Source organism: Fragaria vesca, linkage group LG7, assembly GCF_000184155.1.
Source record: "Fragaria vesca subsp. vesca linkage group LG7, FraVesHawaii_1.0, whole genome shotgun sequence".
Taxonomy (NCBI): domain Eukaryota; kingdom Viridiplantae; phylum Streptophyta; class Magnoliopsida; order Rosales; family Rosaceae; genus Fragaria; species Fragaria vesca.
The window spans coordinates 7,853,683-7,878,552 of NC_020497.1; the positions used below are offsets into that span (position 1 = coordinate 7,853,683).

At 37.0% G+C, this 24,870-nt stretch overlaps 1 protein-coding gene across 1 annotated transcript; it reads right to left on the minus strand.

The window, feature by feature from the left end:
- Positions 1-2,146: 2,146 nt before the first annotated feature.
- Positions 2,147-20,022, minus strand: LOC101314215 (glycine--tRNA ligase 2, chloroplastic/mitochondrial-like). The gene is made up of 36 exons (XM_004306936.1): positions 19,786-20,022; positions 19,668-19,718; positions 19,467-19,534; positions 19,191-19,272; positions 19,011-19,074; positions 17,928-17,983; positions 17,614-17,691; positions 17,423-17,497; positions 17,258-17,328; positions 16,397-16,513; positions 16,177-16,278; positions 15,521-15,647; positions 14,544-14,627; positions 13,686-13,772; positions 12,685-12,786; positions 12,462-12,525; positions 12,283-12,338; positions 11,716-11,787; positions 11,202-11,284; positions 10,354-10,402; positions 9,463-9,525; positions 9,232-9,321; positions 9,072-9,158; positions 7,807-7,878; positions 7,639-7,697; positions 6,738-6,831; positions 6,220-6,438; positions 5,994-6,088; positions 5,392-5,482; positions 5,206-5,310; positions 4,783-4,821; positions 4,214-4,303; positions 4,020-4,121; positions 3,244-3,325; positions 3,068-3,153; positions 2,147-2,644 (listed from the first exon to the last, which is right to left on the minus strand). The coding sequence occupies exons 1-36, from the start codon at positions 20,020-20,022 to the stop codon at positions 2,546-2,548; spliced, it is 3,198 nt and encodes a 1,065-aa protein (XP_004306984.1). The 3' UTR covers positions 2,147-2,545.
- Positions 20,023-24,870: the final 4,848 nt, after the last annotated feature.

Below are 24,870 nucleotides of genomic sequence, written 5' to 3' on the forward strand. Positions count from 1 at the left end.
AGATGATCTGATGTTGATTTGATGGGGAAGGGGTTGGAAGCAAAAAGAAAAACGAGAAAAAGAAGAAAAGAAGAAGAAGGAAATCGAAGAAGACTAGAGGTCTGTGTTATTTTAATCTATCGCATAATCACCTTATGAATATAAACTTTGTACGTACTATACCGAGAGCAACTTATGCCAGAGTATAAGAAGTGAGGGGTTAAAACCCAACCTCTTTACCAAGTGGTATATATTTTGAGAATATTTCGTATGTACACGGGATACTGTCAGTACGGTATACCTAGTTACCTATGATATGTGATGCCTCATACCAACTGAATATAACATATCGGTACGGTTAAGCCAAATCAAAATGTCGGTAGCCGATATTTCAGCTCAACCAATCTTCCCCAGATCGGGGGCCTTGCCTCCTTTTGCTAGTGCTACGGAGGCGACGAAGTTGGCAAATACAGTGTCAATGGAAGCATAAGCTGAAGACCTGGAGAGAAGAAATCATGGGTACAACTTTAAAGATGCAGCTAGGGTTTTTCTAGTTTAACTTTCAGGTGTTGAATATATCAAAAGACCTTGGTACAATTAGAAGTAAGTCACCTCTATCTCATATTAATGTAAGATCTTTGTAGTCTTAGAAATGAAACATTTCAATCCACATACGTATTAAGAAATCAAACCATCGTAAGAAAATGAACCAGAAGATAGATCTCCAAAATAATAATATTGAAACCATCGGATAGAGGAGCTCCATGACCCAAAAAATATCAAAAATTAACACCAAATGATAGAGATACCGTGGTGCTTCTTTCATTGATCTCTAATACAAAATGCATAAGAGTTATTATTTTGTAATCAATAAAAAACAATGCAGCTTCTAAAGACGCGTGTTTCATTCTTATAATTTGCTTCTAACCCCAGAGTGGAAGCTCACTCGACTATCATTTTTTTGACTGAAAAAGACGCGTGTTTCATGATTTATGATTGAAAATTAACTTGATTTTACCATATGAAATTTATGTGTAACATCTAATTTCTTAAATCCCAACGGTAAGTTATCTTCTACACACGGACGGTGGTGCAAGAGCCATTAAATTTTGAAATAAAACAGTGTGCGCGTAAGATAGTTTTCTACGAGGTTTTGCTTGCATTTGTGGAATATGGCGGCTTATCTTAGAAGGAATGAGTAACAACGCAGTGTCTCCACCATTTCTTGTGAGTGGCTCAATTTGCATTATTTGCAACGTGTTGAAAATTTTATGTGCTATAGTGGAGGGGAATTATTGAATAAAGTTGTAGAGGTCACATTGTCAATCTTCCTTTTCCCCTCTTTATTGGATGGATAAGTTGTCATATTCATCTATACTGCGTGAACCAACTATGCAACGATTTAACACATCCTTCAAAGAACTTGACATCAAATATCAACAACTATGTATAGAAGTTGCATACAATTTGCTTTCCAAAGAAAAGTCGATTACACTAAATTTTAGGATAAATTTTATAAGTTGCATACAATTAGCTCATCCCAAAAGAGAAAAGAAATTACCTGCCTCACCGCTTCAGTTAACAATAAAAACAATCTATATTTTCTTATAGTGGAAAAAAAAGGGTGCAACACTAAGCATTTCCATTCATTTATACCATCTCTACTTCATGAAGTCAAAGTTCTTAGGAAATAACTGGAGATAAACCAAAGCTATCGACCGTATCGTTGAGAAGAAAGCTACAAAGAGATATGATGCACCAAGAAGGCAAGAATCGCTTGACTTGAAAGCTATCTATATCTGCCAGTTGCTTGAAAGTCATGGAATCCAAGTTATATGGATTCGCATTTTAAAGAAATCATTTTCTATTATTGGGGAACTTTAATCGAATAACAGCATAAACATCCTGGTAGTTCACTCTACATGTGTAAATTCAATCTATACCAACACAATCACTCTCAGGAGTAGTGTTCTTGTAGAGTTGTGGTAAATAAATAATCATCAATGGATCTACATGACTACATCAGAGATTCATAGGAGTAACAGCTATACTTTTAAGGCAGGTTTGATGTGTTCTGCACATAAATCCAGAGATCCAAGGGTAACTAACAAATGTTTTCCTGGTTTGTGTTGGGAGGTTATTTCTAATTTTTGACAGAACTTTGTTGTGAGTTGTGACTACACACTTCCAATAGCTGAATGATAAACTATTGTAATTACAACCATATACCTTTTTCTCTCTTTTCTCTCTTTTCTCTCTGTACCATGTAGGTAACTCCCACCTCTGCTTTTACATACAAGTCAGTAACTTACATAACTTAACTGCAAAAATGGAGTCGCACAACAACCATCCACTCTTTAATTTCCCATTCCTAACAATAACAAGCTAGTTAGCTGTCGTACCTTTCTTTGGTTCTTCCTCTTCACATATTTTTCTCTACAGCAAAAATTGATATTCCTTTACTATGATGAACTCAGTAAGAACAGGAGTGGGGGTTGTAGGGGTTCTGGTTTGTAAGTTTCTTTTTCCTTCGGCAAAAAGAAGAAAGAAAAATGTAACGGACGATTCAAAATCCAGGCAACATTGATAGGTCCGCTACTCCTCTTGGAAGGTCAGCAACTTTCTTCAGCAAAGCAAGCCTGTTATTTCGAATTCTTTCATCTTCCTGCGCATACATAAGAGGAAATTGGCGTTCCACTCCATTGATAAATAATTAGCAATCAACTAATGAGAATGTAGGTCATATGTGGTGGCTGCCCAAGGAGTCCAAACTCCACTCTAAACCCATGCAAAAGTGATTGAGAACTGAAGACTTGTTTCATTGCTCAAAGCAACTGAGCAAGAGCCATTTACGCATGCATAATTTTGTTAGGGAATTCTTTTTCAGGTTTGATTATATTGTCCATAAGGTTCAATTTCTCTCTTTCAGAAATTACGTACACCATTATAAGTGAGAGTAATGACAGACTAAACAGAACTACAATATATCATCATTGTGAAACAGTGTTGGCAACTAATGTTCTTGCTATTTTCGCAGATGCTAGCTGTGAAGGAAAAAGACTAAATAAAATGGGTAAAGGAAGCATACCACCATTACAAACACATGTTCAAAGAAATTGTCAAGTGGTTGTACTAGCTGTGCTGATATTTTGACAAACTCATCGACCTCAATACCTTGAAGACAATAAGATGTTCAAGGTTAGTTAATATGCTATCAAAGTCAAAATCAACACATTGGAAAAGCATTGGAGATAGGAAAAGTACCGTGGCATATTTCCTCTTTGACTGACAAGAAACAAATCCATAGAGCTCTCTCTTCATCTGTCTCAAAGGCTGCCTCATCCACCTATTTTTTTTTTTTTTTTTAATCCATTGCAACCATATAAGCTTGGGTGGAATTCATATAAATGCAAAAATGTGCCATTGAATGGGTTTTAATAAATTCAATTATTGGGACTTCCTAACAAGACAAAAGCATCCAATTAAATAAAAAAACCACATTTTGGTGTAATACATGATATGGTAACTGATATGGCAGTAAATATTTGATGATGTTAAAATCCCAATGACTTGACAATATTTAACTGACAGGCTCAACAACAAGAGCACACCATGATGTAAGAACATGGATACGAATACTGATACGGCACATAAACTATGGTAAAGAAGTCAAATTATAGTTCAACACTCATATCTGTTGAAATATGTTAAACATGTTAAAATAGCATATGTACGGCCGGATAAAACAGTCAATATGTATATACAAATACATAAATTTTTATATATACCTTTGAATCTTTGATAAATAAGTTAAATTATTTGGCAACAATCATTTCTGTTGAATTAATATTCCAAAAAATGAATTACCCCAAGACCCCAATACTCATGTTTAACTTTCAAGCTGAAACTGCAAACTCCTATCCTTGTTTCAGGGTTGTCAAACACAAAAAATGAGAAGAAAATTATGCTGACCATCTTGACACCTTGGGCTCCTTGCAGACCAACTTAAAGACAGAAATATTATAAGAGAAAATGAGTACCTCAAAATGAGGGTCCACATCCTTTCCTCGGACAATTCTTGTAGGACGAGAATACGCTTCAATAACTTTTGGCAGAAGCTTGCCTTTTGATAAGGCTTCCATCTACAATTAATAATAGAGACATGATCTCGAACTGTCACATATTGTCATACTACTTCAGAGCAGGATCAGCACAAGTGAATAAAACCACTTACTTTACAAGCAGTCCTTGCTGCTAGACAAGGTAAGTTTGCACGCTCTGCAAGAACTGATCGAACCACTTCTGGACTTATTCCCTTATCAACCTATAAACAGAATGTATCAGAGAATACTACATGACCCCTACAATCTCAATCTATTAATTAAACCAAAAGGCCAAAGAATTTCTATTTCAGTTCAAGAAGTTAAGAATAGTGGCAGGTCTTCAAAGCTACCCAATGCTGAAGAAAACAAAAAAGCCAGAAGATATCCATGTGACCATGACAAAATTTCAAAGTTTTTCCGCACCGGGTTGGGGAGTTACTAACCTATGCTTCGATATCATAGACGTACAAGCAAGCAAATAGTGTTATCAATCAAAATAAATTAATATACAAATGGAAAGAAAAAAAGGAAATAACATGTTTCATTTTCCAGAGGAACAAATTAACAGCTAACAGTATCCTTCCTTCCTCTTTCTAGCTAAAACCCTAAAAGACATAAAAAGCGAAAAAAATAGAAAAAAATAGTGGGAAACACAACAAAGAGTAGTCACATGATAAACTCCAATAAATGTTATACATACCAGATATTGTTCTAATCTCCGAGTAACAAATTGATGTGCCTAGTCAAGGAAAAATATGCATCATATTAGTACAATGTACTATAAAAACAAGAAAGCAAAAGCAAGGCACTGTGGACACAAGTATGTGGAATACGATGTTTTGGGTTTTGCACACCAAGAGAAACAAGAGAACAAATGAATAAAAAAATGAGTAAAATAAAGGTACCACCAACTCAAACGTATAATCAGTTTTAGATGGGGAGCTTAAGCATAACCCTATCTGCGTTATCGGGTAGGTTATAACACAAGAGGACCTCTCTTCCTAATCACTTGCTTTTATAATTCCATGTGAATATAATAATTCGACTGAAGTGGTGAATAGGGTCAAAATAAAAAAAATATGAGGAATCATATTAGAACCTAGAAAAGGACTTGTTTTCATACATCTTTTATAGTAGGGGCTTCAACTTTTATGGGTTGCACATCTGCTGCAAGTTCCAAAGCTTGTTGTAAATCCAGATACTTATCTTTTTCCACCAACACCTGGACCTGGAGGGAAAATATTTCAATTTCTTAAGCTTAGCTAGCAGTGCCTGAACCTCAAAGCATCACAATGAATAGAGAACTTACAAGACCATAAGAGATTCGTCGCAGGCCAAATGGGTCATTGGTAGAACTGGGCTGACAACCAGCAGCAAATAAGCCGACAAGGCTATCTAATCTGGAAGAAACATCATATTTTAGAATTTTGCAATAAGTAGAGTAACCATGCAACCTTATGCAAATTTTTTACTTATACAAACCCTCTATATTTCTTAAATAAAAAAGAAAAGAATGTACAAGAAGAGAGGAGAACATGAACCAAAACCTCTTCATGAACAAAATAAGAAAATGTACTCAAACAGAGCAACCTTCTGCAAAATAACATGAAAGGATCGGCAGGACAAAGCATTGCAAAGACATTATTCCATACATAAATGAGGGAGGAAAACAATAATAATCTGTATTTGGGTTTTGTTTTGAAAAGTTTCTCGAGGAATCAGCTAGTGATGATGTTTCTGGTGGGAGGGGGATGTGTCTCACGACTTTCACCCCTTCAATGTTTCTTATCCAGATATTTCTAAAACACCAGAAAGATATGGAATTGTGAAACGACAAATATAATCTGCTTCTAAATGTCTCCAAAGTTATAATCCCAGCCCAAACTAACAATCAATGTTTATCAGTATCACCTGTCAGCTACTGACAGAACTATGCCTGCATCAGTTTTAGGAAGTGTATCTCCGGAAAATCTAGGAAGTGTAATCTCAAACAAAGCCTCTGCAACCTGCCGTACCAACAAAAAGGAGGGAAAAAAAATGGTTAGGAAGAATGCACGCTGATTTGTTACTATCAATTATAATTCTACAAGTATTGGCACACATGGAACAAAAGTAACTATCCCGAGTCAAAACAAACCTGCTCTGAATGGCCATCTCTAAGAGCATAGTGACGAGCCATTACTCCTGAAAGAGACGTAAATTCTGTGACAACTGCTGTAGCTAGATCTGACATAGAAAGGGATGCAGCTTGCTGGACAATTTTATTTGTACTGTCATCCATTCCAAGGGCCAAAGTCAGTTTGTCAACCATATTCTCAAGACGCAGCACCTTCTCCAGCATTGTTCCTAATTTCTCCTATATTGTTTCACATGTCAAAATAAAAGAGCTACGAAGAGATTCAACAAATTAACTCAATGTTTTATATTGCGCTAACAGTAAAGTTGGGAACCATCTTATTCTTAGTGCAAAGACATATTCAAAGTAAAACAATCACTTCTTAAACAAGAATAATGCTAACTACATGGTGTGGCAGTTGATGTGGCATTTACATCAGACAATACTACAGAGACCACATAGACAAAATTTTAAATGCCAACTGCCATGTCTTTTTCAAATATGGTCGGTTCACCATTGAGTTCAATAAAAGGACTTACATGGAAAAGAATCCCTTTCAGTTGACGTCTAAATTCTGAAAATCTTTTCCGTGTATCCATCTCATAGAAAAATTTAGCATCTTCATAGCGTGCTCTGCATGAATAGTAAAATAATGACTGAACTTTTCGAACTTTTCAAGCTTAGTAAAAGAATCGTAGAACTTGAATTCAATAGAGAACCAGGAGTCTAACCAGAAATTTCCTATTCCTAGATAATATGGCCCCTTGATACTTTAATACAGGAAAGGAGAAATAGAAGTGACAAGTTAGCATACTCCCTCCTTCCCTCTCTCAAACAGCCAAACATATGTGATTTCTACCAGAACCCAGTACCTTTACACTTTTCTGTTCTTTTCCCAGAAAATTTACCAGTACCCCAATAGATTTACCAAAAAGGAACTGTTCTTTCTTAGGTTAAAGAATAGAAGAAAGAATCTGAAATAAGAAAGAAAGGAAATCTGGATTTTGAAATGTTCATCAGTACCTTTGCCATGATTTTTATTAATGAATTTGTTTTGGTTTAGCTGATAAAAATAACTTGTAGACTATTGAACTTTACCAAGTTATAAAATACAGAAACCTGTTTCCAAAAGAACTGTAATTCAGTTTATGGATGAGAAAGTGATCTACAATTGGTGGGGCATTGCAGAAAAAAAAAAAAAAAAACAAAAAAAACATTTACTGAAAATTCTTGTTCCTCCCCTCTTTTCTTTTTGTTGGGAACAGAGTAAAACGACCCCAGATCCAAAACAATACAAGGAAAACAAAAAATCTTCCCTAGAAGACCAAAAACAAATTCTGGTTGTTGATTTAATGAAGTTCTTCAATACACCTATCCCTTTTTGTTCATTTAGTTTTGACTCCTAATAGAATATATAAAAAGTTAAGGCCCATGCTTTACCTCAATACAGCTTCATTTCCTTTTCTAACCACCATCTCGTCAATTGCCCCATTTGCCACCTAAAAGACAAAACCTCATGTCACCAACAAGATTATAAATACCAGCCAAAGTAAATCAGCAAATTATGTAACAAGTTACAACACATGTATGACAGATAGCATGTCTTACAGCAATGAAGAAAGGCAACAGCTCTCCATTCTCATCCCTCACAGAAAAGTACTTCTGATGCTTCTGCATAACCTGCAGGATTGCTTATGACAGTTACAAAGATGAAAGCAAAATCTACCCAACCATTGTGCACTGACAAATTAGTCTTTACATTACTGTTGGTACTTAGATATTGGAAAAATATTAACATTTACTATTCAATCAAGCTCAAAGAATTGCACGAGACCTTAGAGATGTTTCCGCAGCAAGTATCTGATAAACCAGAACAAGAAGGCTATCATTCATCTCTAGCTAATTCTACCTTAGCTTGGAATAGACTTCTCAATGACAAGCATCCTAGTGAGCAATTAAACTGGATTATGCTCCAAGCTAAACTATACAAGGGCAGGCGCAAATATTCATTGTTCTTATCCAACATAAAAACTTCAGGCATCAACTTTTCGTGTCTAGACTTACTCAGCTCTGTTAGAGGACACTATAGTTTATTAAGAATTGGTGCAATGGTAAAGCATGATGTTACTAATAGAGTACTTGGCCAGTTGCAGAATATTTCAACCTTTGATTAACAGGCCACACAAGAACAATATAGTCTGGAAGGCCAAAACACTAATAGAAAGACGGACAATTGAAAAGGAGACACTGATCAAGTAAAAAAGTGGTCTCAATATTAGCTGTCAAATAAACAAAAATATATATGCTCTATCCTAACAGGAGACAGTCACAAAAGGGAAGTGCTGATTCCCTCACATGGGAGTGGAATGAAGAATGTTTTCTAACAAAGAATTTTGCTACTTCTCACTTCTACCGATGTACGTGATAAGGCTGATCATGTCTTCCTTTTAGTCAGTTATTAAAACAAGCAAGCTAGAGCCAAACCATTACATGATTTTTTTTCCTTATAGTAAAGCCAAGTTAACACTATATGACTGTGTACTTTTGTTCCCCAGACAACTAAGTAGAACTTGTTTCCAGAATCAAACAACCTCGGGAGGATATTGCTAACTTAAAAAAAAAATTATGCAATCTCTATACCAAATCATGCACACCTGTGCTTACTAAAAAATGCCACTCAGAAAGGCAGAAAAGGACTTCTTCCCCTTTTATTAAGATTTATTATACAATTATTTCAATATGTTTAAAGAGAATATTAGTAATACATCTGAAACAAACAAAAATCAGATTCATCCAGATGTGGAACAGCATGCATGGAGATGTAAGGTGAAAAGAAACTAGCTAAAATACTTCAAAGAATTCAAACAGCTTACCATAGTCAGAAGATCGCTAGGAAGCTCTAAGAAAGACCTTTTAAACTCCCCAAGGACTGGAACAGGTGCCTCAACAAGATTTACAACCTACGGTTTATGTTGACAGATTTAGATAACATGCATGCTTGCCTCGAACAACCAAAGACAACCATTTACCTACCTCATTAAGCAAGCCCTCTGGAATAAATGCTTCTCCATTTACACTTCTGGCCAATGTACTAGAACACTCCATTATTGTTTTCTTACGTTCCTGTAAGTAAAGTACGAGCTCCAGTATCAATACTCTGTCTAATCCCAGTGTGCATGCATGTTTGTGTGTGTGTGTGTGAGAGAGAGAGAGAGAGAGCTCTTGCAGACCAGAAAAAAGAAGTGCCAAAACACTACATCATACCTCCATTTCAATATTGATTCCCGCATTCCTTATTACACCAGCATAACATTCTGCAGTTTTGACCTGTGAGACTCTGGAGTTATAATTATATAAACTCTAGCATCTTAGACGTAGAAATATAAAGCAGAGCAACACATTAGCATTCGCAAGCCCAAAGGTAAAATGCCCTTAGAGCAATATCAAGAACAATGTTCAGTGCTGAGAGACAGTGAACCACAACAATATATATAGAGCACCATCAGCCAGGGATACGAACAAGAAAACAAACTGGTGATTGACAGGGATTGGCCTACGATTTAAAGGTTAGCTAGAACGGTAAGCTTAAAGAAACAATCTTGCTAAGCATAGAACCAGTAATATCATGTTAAGTGATGTTTAAACCGTCTAATTGCAGATAAAATAGCAAGTTACTGTTAATAATGTTATGCACAGAGAGAGAGAGAGAGAGAGAGAGAGAGAGTGACATTTTGGAGTATACAAGAAAAGTCCGAAGAGTTAAGAGAAAATGGGAAAAGAAAAAGAAAAACCAACATACATCACATATGAGCTTTTCTTATGTATAATTCAAACTAAAATCCCTGTTAGATCAATCCAAAAACATTCAAAATAAAATGACATTTTGGAGAATACAAGAAAAGTCTGGAGAGTTAAGAGAGAATGGGAAAAGAAAAAGAAAAACCAAGAGAGATCACATAAGAGCTTTTCTTCTGTATAATTCAAACTAAAATCCCTGTTAGATCAATCTTTTAAAGGTGGAGAAAACATTGTAATCAAAATTTAGTTGCATATGTCCTACTATGCAAATCAGACAACAATCAACTCTGAAAATAAAGACAATGAAGATGATAATGAAACTGGGAGATGATAGATATTCTAAGTTTCACCATATACCGTGACAGTAGCAGAAGGAGTGTTACGAAGACCATAAGAGAGGTTTCCACTGCATCCAGAAAAGTTTAAAGAGGAAAAAGAACCCAATTAGTATAATGCACTGTAATATAAAGAAAAAAATGGAAGCTACCAATATGAGATATTCATATTTGGCAACTAATTTGTCAGTAAACTGACTAGACTGAAAACATTAGAAAGCAATACACTAAATTCCATTAAACAGGATTTACGTTGAACAAAACATATTCTCCAGCGGCATCAAAATTTTGCCATTAGTTAAGAGTGGCATGCAATAATTCCCGTTGGACCCAAGTTGACAATTCAGAAAGAGGCTTTAGGACAATAAAAACATGTACACAAGAACAGTTCATATAATACTATCCTCCTTGCCTAACAGCCCATATCACTGGCTGTAAGTATTATCGGAGATCAAAAGCACATGGCTTTTATTTGTCCTTCAGCTAAACCTTGGAAGAAAGGGTGGAAGGACAAGGTCAAGAAAGCGAATGTTCATTCAATTTACGATAGGAGTTCAATTGAAAAGAACATTGTTGATCATGTCAGTACCAGGCTATTACCATGAGTGAGTAGAGTTTTGGAAGCAGAGATAATGTCAAAGGTTAAAGAACAGCAAAAGAGTTCAGGGCTCCCATTCCCTATAGGTATAGGACAGTTTGAGGGCTAGTCTTAGTGCTATATTCCTTGGTTCAATTTCATAATTTCTTAGCTATAGGACACTATCCACCTTCTCCAATGGATTTCATTTATCTATATTATTGAACACCTTAGATAAAGATACTACTGCAAAATAATGAAATCAGAACAAGTCCAGCCATCAGCCTGATTACCTCAAAACTTGAGCAAAAGTAAAGGGTACAACTACATCTCCATGGAGTGCTAATATCCAACGAATAGGTCTGCTAAAAAAAACCTAGAAAATAACAAGTACACAAATAACACATCAGCTAAATGGAAACTCCCATAATTGAAGATTTAAATAAGAATAATGCTTAACAGAAGATATTTATGGTACCACATTTGAACCACATGATGTGTGATTTAAAATGCCGTCTAACATCATGTGGTCTTTTTAGTACTGTCCAATAACTAAATGCCACATCATGTGGTTTGAATGGGGTAAAAAAGGGTGTACTGATATAAAATGTTTCTTAATGCTGGAAGAGAGCTCTTTGGTAAAGAAGAATGCCCAGACATAGAAGCCACTTTGATAGTACAATAAAAAATAAATGAACAATAATAAGTAATATCATTGGCAAAGAAGCATGGTGGTCAGGCTAGTTTTCCATCTCATTCCAGACCAGTATCAAGTGCCCACATCAATTCAGCACAAATTTAGCATACCTGAGAGTTCCAGCGCATTGATTTTGGAAATGATATTCTAGCAATTGCATTGGGCAAGTCCTCAGACAAAACCTAATGAAAAGAACATATATAATAATTATGTAAGAACTGTATACGAATTTTCTATATGCAAGGAACGGGATGAGCACAGTGAACAAAAGGTCCACACCCTAGAGACTAATCCAGTCTTTACCTCGTTCGTAAGACTAATTACAAGAGAAGAATATGCAAAAATGCTTGGAACTATGCTTTTAAAATGATTTCTATGCAATAAAAAACAATTATATCCAGTTCAACATAGATGACAGAAAAATGACCTACTCTTGCTCTTTTTTTTTTTAGCTTTGCCATCAGATGCAAATAATTAACAGAATCATTTTACAAACGATTTATACTATAGATGAGCAACACAATAGAACATGGGCATTGTTGAGTGCATCTAGTACAACAGAAGTACATGTTATCACTGAAATTACAAAAACAAAAACAAAAACAAAAACAAAAACAAAAGAAGTACATGAAATATGAAACCTAAGTTCAGTAAAAGGAAAAGATGAGATGTTGGACCTCCAAAGCATGTCGAGCAGACTCTACTACTCGAGCATAAATATATTCTGTTTTTCCTGCAAAGTATATAACAAATAAAGAATGAACATCCAGAATGTAGCAAAAGAAAATAATTTTTCAGTTATGTAACAGCTTGAATCATATGTAGCTATTTTATGGGTGCATCTACCAATACTCACCATCAGTCTTTCGATATAATGAGTTCAATGGTACAGAGTATCTCCGGCAGAAACCCTCGGCAGCCTAACATGAAATAACATGTTAAACATTTACAAATCTATTATAATACAACACTTCATGACATGTGATATTAGCATGCACGGGCAATGACATTAGTAAACAAATAAAATAAAGAGGACATTGCGCCAAGAAGAGAAGAAAGGAAGGGACATCTAATATCACCTTTGTAGGATTTCCTTGATCATCAAAAGATTTTGAGACTGGAGGCCCTCGAACCTCAACCTCATTCTCCATTTGTTTAGTGCAGAGATTTTCAACACATACCTGGATGTGTGAAAGCAAATACCAATATGAGAACATAATCATCAGAAGTATAAGTACAAGAATTCCCACACCAACACACTTTTAGTTCCAACTCATGCATAAGGTTGTCATACTAATTTTTACATCTACCATGTGAGGCTTACATTACAACAAATTATAAACACAATACTTATTCTTAAAAGTTACGATCTGAAAGCGTCCTTCCTTCTCAATGCCCGGGCTTACATTACAATATGAGAACATATGAATAGGAAGAGAAACCCTAGAGAGTAAGATAAAAATCAACATTAACAAAAGAAAAGGCAAGCTAGAAACTGAAAAGTAGCTCCTGAGCTTTAGATAGCTCAAAATTTCAAATAGCAAAAGGAGAGAGAGCACCAAGCAGAAGGGGTGCCCAGCCAAAAACCTGTGAAATAGCAGGACCTTGGCCATGTACTTGAGGTTGAACAAGAACACATGGACATGAAATCATGTCCGAACATACTGCGTTCAAGAAATCATGAGCTCTCTACATCCTAACGATTGTTTTGACTAACATTCAAGATGCCCACTCGGCTTCGCCAGTTAGCTTGTTGGTATCATGAGTAATAAGACAAGTTTAAAACTGATTGAGCTTGAGAAAGACTAAATCAAGGATTTGAGTTTGAATATGAAGTTGTAAGGAGATTAAAGTTTTGTCAAATTCACAATCTATAGCAATCAACTTTACACACAGATCCTGAAGATCATCAAAGCTTATACTATTTAGATATCAAACAAGATATGACGGTGTTCAAGATTCAGACAACCATATTGACATACAAGAAATCAAATAAAAAGGTTCATCATTAAAATAGAAATGCTTGAGATGAATAAAATCTAGAAATGCCGGTGCATAGGGAAATGATATATAATGATACCACAAGTCTGCGAGGTGTGCCGAAAGCTTGCACTTCACCATGGCCCAATCTTTGCTTTGCTAGTAACTGTGTTACTAGATCCTTCAGCTGCAATGATCAGCTGAGCACAGTAAGAGAAATCCATAATATGTAGAAGTACATAAAGTATGAAATGCCAGAGACAACTTTCAGACTGAGAGAGAGAGAGAGAGAATTGAAACTCATTATTACTGTTGTTGTTGTTATTATTTTGACAACCTACTTTCATGAAAAGAACCAGATTTTATTGATGAAAAGAAAAAGAATGTAGAAATGAGGTTAAAAAGTAGAAGAGCAGGATAAAATCAAAAATACATCAACAGAAACTAGGATTTACACAACCCACCCTAAGAAAAGGAAGATCTCTAACTACTGTGATCCAATCTAGCAGAATGTATACAATAATTCTTTGATCACTTAATTCCTGATTTACAATAATAAAAAATAATACAAAAGAATTGAATAATATGGGCATGCAATGGCAGAACAAAACCTTTGAGTGTAAAATGACTATTTATGAATTATGAACAAAGCACAAGTTTAAAAGGGTAAATAAAGCTTTACAACTCATAAAGGAAAAGAAAACGACAATATTTAGTCAACTATACATCAACACCAAATCATAAAACAAAGGAAAGAATGTAGAAGAGTTGGGCTAAACTTGGGCGGACTAGAGAAGCTATAAACAAATTAACAGTTTTTTTTTTCTTTACAAAAGAGCCTAAGACCCAAATCAAGTTTTCAACCAATTTTTTAACAGAGCATATAAAATTGCCCACAGAATATAAATAGATGAAATGCATTTAGCAAGAAAATTGCTCCAAATGAAAGATAATTTACTTGCTGGCTTGCATCAACTACGTCTTGAGGTGGCATCTCTTCTATTCCAATTTCGAGAACAAATGACCTTGCAGTATCATGCACCTGCAATGTAAGTCAGCAAACAAATAAGAAAATAATCAGAAATATCATTTGTGTTAGATAAGTGAGTTAAACCAAACTCCTTGAATTGGTGAATAAACAACTTCTGAAAAGTTTAATCCAACCAGTCTAGGGCCAACTAAGGAGAGGAAAGAAGTTCATGGAAGCAACAGGTTCAAGACATGATGCAACTACAAAACTTCCATGATAAAAACTTAAAAAGTCGAACTAAAAATGACATAAGAGTTAATAGTTAATACTCTATAAAAATGAACATATGTACAATCCATGGTCTTAAGGAGAAATTATATATTGGTAGCGACACGTACCTCTTATGGGATAGGATCTCTTTTGGGCATCTATGTGGGCCTATGTTCCAATGAACTTGGAGACTGGCCTTTCCTTCTGTTGAATGGGAACTGGGAAGCACCAATTTCCTAGGCTCCTATGCAGCTTCTATCTGGGTTGTGTTTCTGTTTGGGGATCTTTCTTTTGCAATTATTGTTCTGTTATGAGTCTACTGTTTATTTCTTTTTTTCTATTCTTGTTTCGTCTTGACTAAGGCCGGTGTTCACTGAGTTTGTACCATTTCTCTCTCTATCTGATGTTTCTTCAGTCAGAATTGTTATATGCATGTCAAAGCATCAAAGGCTCCTCCTATATTTAAGACCTCAATGGTTGATCATCAAGAGAGCCATAGGTCTTAACTAAATAGAAATCCAAAAAGCTGATGCCAGATCATGGCAATATTGGATAAGTAGTTTCAGAAACCGCTCAATGATGGAACATAAGAGACAAACCATATAAAGTGTATGATGTGCTTTTAAGGCTTTACAAAAAACAAGATATAGGAGACTATACATCTATAATGTGAAGATTTTCATATAAGAACTAACCTTCTTGACTGCTGCCTCCACAAGCTCTTTAGGACATACAAGATCAGCAGTCTCAGAAACAACACCCAATGGATAACCAAGGGACTCCCTGGTCTTTAACCAAAGTTGTGCACACTGACGTGCTAAACTGATAAAAATAAAATTTACAAAAATTAGTAATAACCATAAACCTCATGTACTGATGACTAAGGACATAACATATCGAGCATTTGGTTCTTGGCAGGTTCACCCCATTTAATTCTATAATGTTAGAACTTCAGTTTAAATCTGATACGTTAAGAACCCAAGAGAACTACCCAGAGAAGGGGTTCATTTATGAGCTATGATGAGCCTACAAAGCAGAAGAAAAAAAATAGTAAAACATTACACTGCTTGTGGACAGCTTGCAGGATGAGTGAAATCACAGATAATTCACAAAAACATGGGACTGCAAAAGACATGTCCGACGATCCACAAATCATTGATTAAAGAGAAAAATGACTTCTGTGTCTTTATTATGTATCTTTTTCTTTTCTTTTTTTCTAAATTTCCTCCCTAATAATTTGAAACAGAAAATAAATTCCCCGCATTGACTTTCTTAGCAAGCAAACTTTCTTTGAATGTACAAGTACCAAGTTTTCAACCAAATTTGTTGCTATGGGAGAAAATAATCTTACCTACGCATCCGACCAAAATAGCGAGCACGCTCTGTTACCCCAACAAAGCCTCTAGAGTCCAATATATTGAAAGCATGTGATGTTTTCAGAAGTTGATCATACCTAGCAAGTTAACAGGAGATGGTTAAACAATAATGTTAAAAAGGGTGTTCAAAGTTAACAATCACACTAAGGAGAAAGAATGGATAGCATTCATTAGAGAAATAAAAATTTGCCATACGCCGGTATTGCTAGGCCTGAAGCAAGCAGGGAACGAGCTTCCTCCTCAGAAAGATCAAACTGTTTTTGAATATGATGCACACCAGCATGCTCTAGATAGTACGCACTCATTTCCTTCCTGAAATGAAATTGTATTCAACATTACTGAAATTATACAGGAAACAGGCTTGATAACAGTCACCGATAGAGCAGATATACAAAGGGAGAATGGAGTTGGAAAAAAAATGCATGTTTGTTAGAAAATAAAGAATATGTATCCAATATATACTTTGCCTCTTTAATGAAATCACAAGAAAGAAACAAAAGGCATCAAGGTGTCAAACAATATAAAACTTTGCGAAATCGTTTCTAGAGAAGACATGCATCCAACACACTTCAATATCCTTTTATTCCGACTGAAATGATAGGAGGATGTAACGGATATACATGAGAAATCAGGGAACATCTAATCAGTCAGTATTTCTCCAGTACAAAATTAAAGTAAAAACCCCTTATTGACATGATTAATAGTGGGCTTGTGTAAATCTCTTCTACCTTCTTACAGAATAGTTCTAGAAACGGAAGCTAATACTATAGTAGGGGGAAAAAACAAAAAGATAATGCTGACTATCAACTACTGGATTGAACGTGCTTATTTACACAAAGGCTAGAAAGAAATTGTTGATATCCAGGGTAGAGTGCTCACACAGACAAAATGACCACAGATCAAGGAATGGCACCACAATTAGTGAAGCTTTAAGTAAAAATGCTGAGCAGTATACATAGCTTCTTTGGATTAACTGTTCTAAATAATTTACTGAATCTCCAAGTTAAGATGCTGAGCAGAAATAAAAGTAATCAGTAGTTTAAGTAGTTTCCTCACTCATTCTCCAAGAATAGCTCGCCATATGTAATTCCATCAGCATATTGAATTTTTTTAAAATGATCGACTCCCTGCCAGTTAGTCAGGAGAACTTAAGTGGACAGAAGGGAATGAAATAGAATATAGTGAAAAAAAAATATACAATAAAAAGCTATCTACACTAACCTGAAGCAACATGAGGATTCTCTCAAGACCATAAGTGATTTCTACAGATACTGGTGACAATTGAAGACTTCCAGCCTGGAGAGAGAGAGAGAAAGAGAGAGAGAGAGAGAGAGAGAGAGAGATTAACAAAACTTAAGCTATGTCTACCAAAATTTAAGGTATCAAGCTCAAATCAATGTAGAGGAAACAACCTGCTGAAAGTAAGTAAACTGTGTGATCTCCATCCCATCCATCCAGATTTCCCAACCCAAACCCCAAGCTCCAAGCACCTAAAAGAATATAGTAAAAGCAAATTATATCACATCAGCTAAGTAGTATATTTTATCCTCAAATGTTTTCTAATGAAAGCAGTACATATATTTTACTTCTATGTTCATAACTGATCAATTGGAAGGAAATCTAACTAACCAAGAACTTAAAATGAATCTCACTCAGACATTCACACAAAAACTGCATAAAATAAACATGGAAACATTGTTTTGACCAGCTAATGACAGAATACTACCGGACTCTCCCAGTTGTCCTCCACAAATCGTATATCATGAGAACGAACATCAATACCTGTAAAGGATACAACATCAAATGCTAATCCCAGAGTAGATCGCTTCAAATCAGACAGGAAACAAATGCTATAAATTCATTAAAACGATCCCTGTATCCATGCAATATTACCAATTTCCTTTTGAAATAGAGGAATGTTACTAATACTTATGCAGCGAAGAATAGCATCTCATGGCACATGAGTTCTCTCTATGTTATGTTCTCTGTTATACCCAGATATTTCCCAAACCTGAGACATGAAACTGGGACTCCTGCTCAACCTAAACTGTTTAGGAGGCAGAAAATAAAATGAAATAGCTAGAGAGGTATTAAGGAGGTTGGACCCCACACAACATGGGAGAAAAATCATGAACCTCATCAATGTACTGACCTCACTGGTGGGTCCTCTTTCTTATTGCGATCATGACAAAGATCAGTTTCAAATTTGGTTGGATCGATGACTGGTAATTTCATTTCTTTTCTTCCCTTCTCGTGGTAAATAGAAAAGGAGGGGAGTCTACAATGGGAAACTCAAGTTTAAAGAGATTATACATTGGGAAGTCCTCCTAGTAGACACCTTTAACGAGGGACCGACACAACAGATAAGAGACTAGGTTTGCCCTTATATCAGTTTCACAGACCTAGCACTTTGCCATCCAACCAAAAGAGATGGTGCTGCCTACCCTGCTACAAGTACAGGGCCCACCCCATTTGAAGGTATTATGCACTGTTTACACTGAGAAGCTCTGAAGCTAGTTTATAGAGCACCACATAATGATTTTCGTTTATTTTCCCATCGTAAGGGAGAATTGAAGTTTCTAATTTTGGAAAGAGGTACTAGACAATGTTTGATATAAAACACATGCAAAATAATAAAGCATATAGATATGTATGGTAATACTGAAATAATGTTTACCACCATTGGAAGCCACTTGCAATGCGTTGAACAGACTATCAATACACGAACAATTTTACTGAATGATTGTGCAGGGTGCATATAAATGTAAAGATCTGTTTTGTACAACTAAGAAAACAGTGTCATGACTACCTAGAGCTGATAAGCTGCGGATAAAAAGGTCTTGCGAGTTTCCAGGATCAGGCTTCAATATAACCTGACAGATAAAATGAAAATGAAATGTCCATAAGACTGGTAGTAGAAAAGACTTGTTCCTAAACGATACAGCCCAAACACATTTCAAAATTACGTATCAGCAAAATTAAACTAAACCTGAAACTGAGTGTGTCTCTGGAGCCTATTCGGGTTTTCCCCGTAACGACTGTCATCTGGCCGGATACTAGGCTCCGCATACCTATCACCAAGAAGTCCCACTGGCAGTTACAACAAAGAGCCACAAAAGACCAGATGATCGATGTATGTAGCCTCCATTACAAGTAAACATACGAATACTAACAGTATAACATAATGACGGTCTAAACACTCTGCTTCAGATATCAATATGCAATCAAGTGAATATAGTAAACGCACAAACTTACGCATACTTACGCTACATTCCACGGTTCAGGACCAAGCACCCTCAGGAAAGTCAAGGGATTCATAGTCCCGGCTCCGACCTAATCAACATCCAGATAGCCGCAGTAAGCAACTAATAAGCCACGAAAACAAATGCTAAACATACAAAGAAGCACCACAATCAACAGGCTATAGAGTTAACCGAAAAACAAGAGCAAAATACTAAAGCATTACCTCTGTGTTGCTGCATTGCATTATAGCACATCCAACTGAAGCCCAATATTCCTGTACAATACAAAACACATCAGCAATATGAATTAAAATCATATATGAATTGAGTGAAGTGAGTGACCTGGAGGCGTTGAATGGCTTGTTGGAAAGTGAGGACTGAGGCTTTGTTGCTGGCCTCGGGAATTGGGGCAGTGGAGGATTGGTGAGGAAGCGCAGAGGTGGTGCTGATTGCGGAGACGGAGGTGTTGGAGAAGTGGCGGAGGAGACGGGAAGTGGGGGCGGAGCGGAGGAGGAAGAGGCGGGAAGAGTGGTGGGGCTTGAGAGCTGAGATGACTAGCGGGAGAGCGAGGATTGCCATTTGAGGCTCTCGTAAGCCTTACCCGGCTTTTTGGGTTTATCAGGAGAGATGACTGGCATGAACTATCAGACGGGTTTTAAGTTTAACACTTCTTTTTTTAACTTTTCTACTTTTTATTTTTTACCCTTTTTTTTAAATAAGACGATTGTAAATTTCATCATTAGTCCGAACAACATAAAAAACCTTTTTTTTTTTTTTGGGTCAAATGTTCATTTAGTATTAATTTAAACGTCTCATTTTTCATTCTAATGACAATCTTTTTCATTAGCCCATTTCAAATAAGGTAAACATTTTTTATGCCTAAATACACAAATCTTTATGCTCAAATGCACAACTTTTTACTAAAGTCTTAACAAACCATATTATTTTAAGACTATTTTACCCTCACCCCTTAAATATGCATAGAGAGAGAAAGTGGAAGAGAGAGAATACTTGGCCGGAACCTCACCGGACTCCGGTCACCGGCCGCCAGATTTTGGTTGCCGGATTTCCCCAGTCGCCGGATTCCGGTCACCGGTAACTCGGTTACTGGCCCCCAGTAACTCAATTTTTCTCCGGTCGCCAGATTCCGGTCACCGGTAACTCGGTTACTGACCGCCAATAATCAGTTACTGACTCCTAATAATTTAGTTAGTGACCCCCAATAATCAATTACTAACCTCTAATAATTAGTTACTGACCTCTAATAATTAGTTACTAACCCCTAATAACTTAATTACTGACCTCCAATAATCAGTTACTGACATCCAATAATTGCTTACTGACACCCAATAATCACTTACTGACCTCAATATTAATGCAAGGATATAAAAAAAATTAAAAAAAAAATAAACTCTAACTAACTTCTTTGGGCACCCACCTTCCCCGACGGCGACACACCGGCCTCCTCCTCCACCGACCCCGGCGCACCTCCTCCACCTCCTCCTACTCCCCCAAAGCCTTGAAGCACCCCAGATCCCTCAACTACATCTTCAAAGAGCAACGCCTCCTCTTCATCCTCGTTGAAATCCTCATCGGCTCCACCTTCTTCATCCTCCAGCCCACTCTCCCGCCTCTCCCCCTCCGACCCCCACCCCTCCATCCCTCGCTCCTTCTCCTCCTCCGTCGTCTCCCACGATCGCATCTCCACCGCCTCCTTCTCCTCCGACCTCCGCAACAATGCCGCACTTGTCCCCACCGGCATCAGCAAGCGCCGCCTCAGGATCATCGGCAATGGCGGCGTCCATCGTCAAGTCTGCGGCGGCGTCCGTCGTAGAGGAAAGGAGAGAGAGAGAGAGAGCAGAGAGCAGATCGGGAGGAGAAGAAGAAGAAGAAGAAGAGAGAGAGAGAGAGAGAGAGAGCAGATCGGGAGGAGAAGAAGAAGAAGAGAGAGAGAGAGAGAGATAAGATTTGTGTGGGTTTAATTCTATAGAGGGTAATAATGTCTTTTGTATAAAAATCATTGGAATGGGCTAAGGGATTAGAATTTCATTGGAATGGGCTTTAACTTTCTAATTTTTGGGTATTTGGGCATTTTCATTTTTTTTTTAATCAAGAAAAGTAACCATTCATTAACTGGAGGAAAGGTTACAAACATCGGAATCGATTTTCACCAATTCCATAAGCCATTTCAGCCCATGCTCAATACAGAACATATTCTCATTTTCATACAAAATGAATGTAGCTAAACCATGAGCAACCTTATTGCATTCCCGGGGTTTGAAGGTGACACAACTTGCACTCCAACATTTTAGCAGGGACTTCACTTCTTCAACTAAGAAACCCTCCCCAGGGATACAAGTATCGGAGGCATTGATAAGACGCACCGCCTCTGTGCAGTCCATTTCAACTACCACAGGAAAGGTTCTCAAATCAATAGAAAAGCATAGATCCGCTTTTAGTGTCATAAGTTCAGTTACCAACGAAGAGAAAATACCTACAACTTGTTGAGCAGAAGCTCCCATAAGCTCTCCTTTCTCGTTTCGGATCACAGCACCAAGCCCTCTTCTTCTGTTTTTAAGATTCACTACACCATAAGTATTTAGTTTGTACACACCTTCACATGGAGGTTCCCAATTACACTCTCTATTCACTTTATGCAGCCCCTTGATCTTGTTAGCCTCTTTAAACTCACCCAAAAGAGAACAAGCTTTAGAGATAATGCAGCCTGGAGTTTGATAATTAATTTTACCATGAAGATGGTCATTTCTCAACGTCCAAAGCTACCAAGTTACATAAGCAAACAATTCCATCTCATCCTTGGGCACATGACGAACCAACTCTTCACACCAATTAGCAAAAGTATAGTGACTCTTTCCAAATGGATTTCTTTCAAACTCTCTGGCTAAATTCACACTCCCATAGAGCATGAAAAATTGTCTCAGCTTTAATACCACATCGAGAGCAGCAAGGGTTATTTGTAATCTTTCTTTGATAAAGATTAAAGGTACATGGAAGGATGTCATGGACTGCTCTCCACAAAAAAAGCTTGATCTTATTGGGAATTTGAAGTCCCCACATAACTCTCCAGAACTTCCTATTAGCTTCATTACTTGAAGCTTCACCAATATTTGAGAGAGTTTTCTCCGTCTCCACTGTGAGCTTGTAGCCAGAATTTATAGTGTACCTACCATTTTTTTCCAAAAAACCATCTTCACTGATCACTCTCATTCCTCTTTCTCATTGGAATACCAATGATAAGGTCTGCTTCATCTTTATTGAAAGTGTTGTAAATGAGAGGAATGTTCCATTCACTTGAAGGCATAAATAATTCATTCACAGTAGCAGAGGGATTGAGGGTCGTTGGACTCTAGATTTTGAACAGAGAGGGTCTAGGAACCCATTTATCAGAGTAAATACATGTTGCTTCCCTATTGCCAATGCGCCGAATGCATCCTATCTCCACAATTTATCTTCCCCACATAATGGAACGCCAAACAAAGGAGGGATTGCTTCCCATATTTGCCTGCAAGAATGAATTGTTAGGATAATATCAGGCTTTTATAACTCGGGCAGCCAAAGAGTTTGGAAATTCAATCAATCTCTAGGCTTGTTTACCAACCATAGCTTGATTGAACTTTCCAAACTCCCTAAACCCCAGCCCCTCACATTCTTTGGCTTTACATAAAAACTCACACTTCTTCCAATGAACCCCCCTTCCTCCTTTCTTTCCCCACCAAAACTTAGCCACCACTGCATTCAGTTCATCACAAAGGCCAAGAGGAAGTTTAAACACACACATTGAGTAGGTTGGGACAACTTGGAGATCTGCTTTTACTAATACTTCTTTGCCAGCTAGGGAGAGTAGATTACTATGCCATCCTTCCACCCAGTTTTTGACTCTTTCCCTCACCTTCCTCAAAATTTTACCCTTATCTCTCCCTAAAACAGTTGGGAGGCCAAGGTATTTCTCATGGTACGCAACTGGTTTCATCTCCATTTCATTACTCAACATAATCTTCTCTTCTTCACTTGTGCTCGGGCTAAACGCGATAGCAGACTTTCCATAATTAATTTTTTGTCCGGAAGCAGCTTCATATATACTTAGAATTTCCTTGAGCCGCTTGCACTCACTCATTGTTGCATCACCAAAAATCAGACTATCATCGGCGAAAAACAAGTGATTAATGGGAGGAGCTCCATTAGCCACTTTTACATCATGAATACCTCCAGTTTCTTCTTCCCTGCGAAGCAAAGCTGATAAGCCCTCTGCACAAATTAGAAATAGATAAAGGGAGAGAGGATCCCCTTGCCTTAATCCTCTTTGTGGATAGATAAAACATTTAGGCTCCCCGTTGCAATTTATAGAGTAACTAACAGTTGAAATACAATCTATCATCAGAAAAATCCACATTTCCCTAAAACCCATATTCTCCATCATCTTCGCCAGAAAACCCCATTCCACCCTATCATAAGCCTTAGCCATGTCAAGCTTGAGGGTCATATTCTTCCTTCCGTTCTTTTCCCTCCTTTTAACAACAAAAATGGACTCATGAGCTAAGATGATGTTATCAATGATTAGTCTCTTTGGAACGAAGGCACTTTGAAACTTTGAGATAATAGAAGGGAGGACCGCTTTTAGACGGTTTGCTAAGGTTTTTGAAATGAGTTTGTAGATGACATTGCACAGACTTGTAGGCCTATACTCTGTCATAAACTGAGGATCATTTGTTTTTGGGATAAGGGCAATTAGAGTGTGGTTAAACTCCCTAACACTGTCACCACCATTCAACACTTTCAAACAAGCCTCAACCACCTCCTTCACCACATTCTAGTATGTCTGGTAAAAAAACGCAGGCATCCTATTAGTTCATTACAGCCCGGAGCTTTGAGAGGGTACATCTGATGTAAAGAGTACTCAATATCATCTTGATTAAAGGGTCTGGAAAGATCATCATTCAAATCATCATCAACAACTGGAGAAATGACACTTAACAAATATGGGTCTGTTCCTTCATATTCAGAGGTAAAAAGCTTGGTAAAATACTCCTAAAAAATCTTTGCAATTGTTTCTCCATCTTCCTGCCGGTTTCCATTCTCATCCCTCACTCCAGAGATTAGGTTCTTCCTCCTCATTTTCTTTGCAGCTTCATGAAAAAATTTGGAGTTTCTGTCTCCCCCCTTTAACCAATCGACTTTGCTTCGCTGCTTCCAAATGGCTTCTTTTTGCTCAAGGAGTTCATCAAGCTCGTTTGCCAATGCATCTAGTTGCTCGTCAGCCTCATTGGAACTAGCTTGATTCTGGACTACCTCCATCTTATCTTGAACTTTTCTAATCCAAGAGGGGATGTGACCAAAAGTTTGGTTACTCCAGTTCAAGAGACTATTAGAAACAACATTCAATTTCTGATTAACATTGCCTTCCCCCTC

What these genes read in the sequence shown, in the direction of transcription:
- LOC101314215 (XM_004306936.1), bottom strand. Translation starts at nt 20,022, where the DNA reads ATGGCAATCCTCGCTCTCCCGCTAGTCATCTCAGCTCTCAAGCCCCAC. An exon ending in GGAAATGAAGCTGTATTGAG is followed by an intron (nt 6,832 to 7,638) that starts GTAAAGCATGGG and finishes CTATTCATGCAG; the next exon opens with AGCACGCTATGAAGATGCTA. An exon ending in GAGATGGCCATTCAGAGCAG is followed by an intron (nt 6,089 to 6,219) that starts GTTTGTTTTGAC and finishes TTGGTACGGCAG; the next exon opens with GTTGCAGAGGCTTTGTTTGA.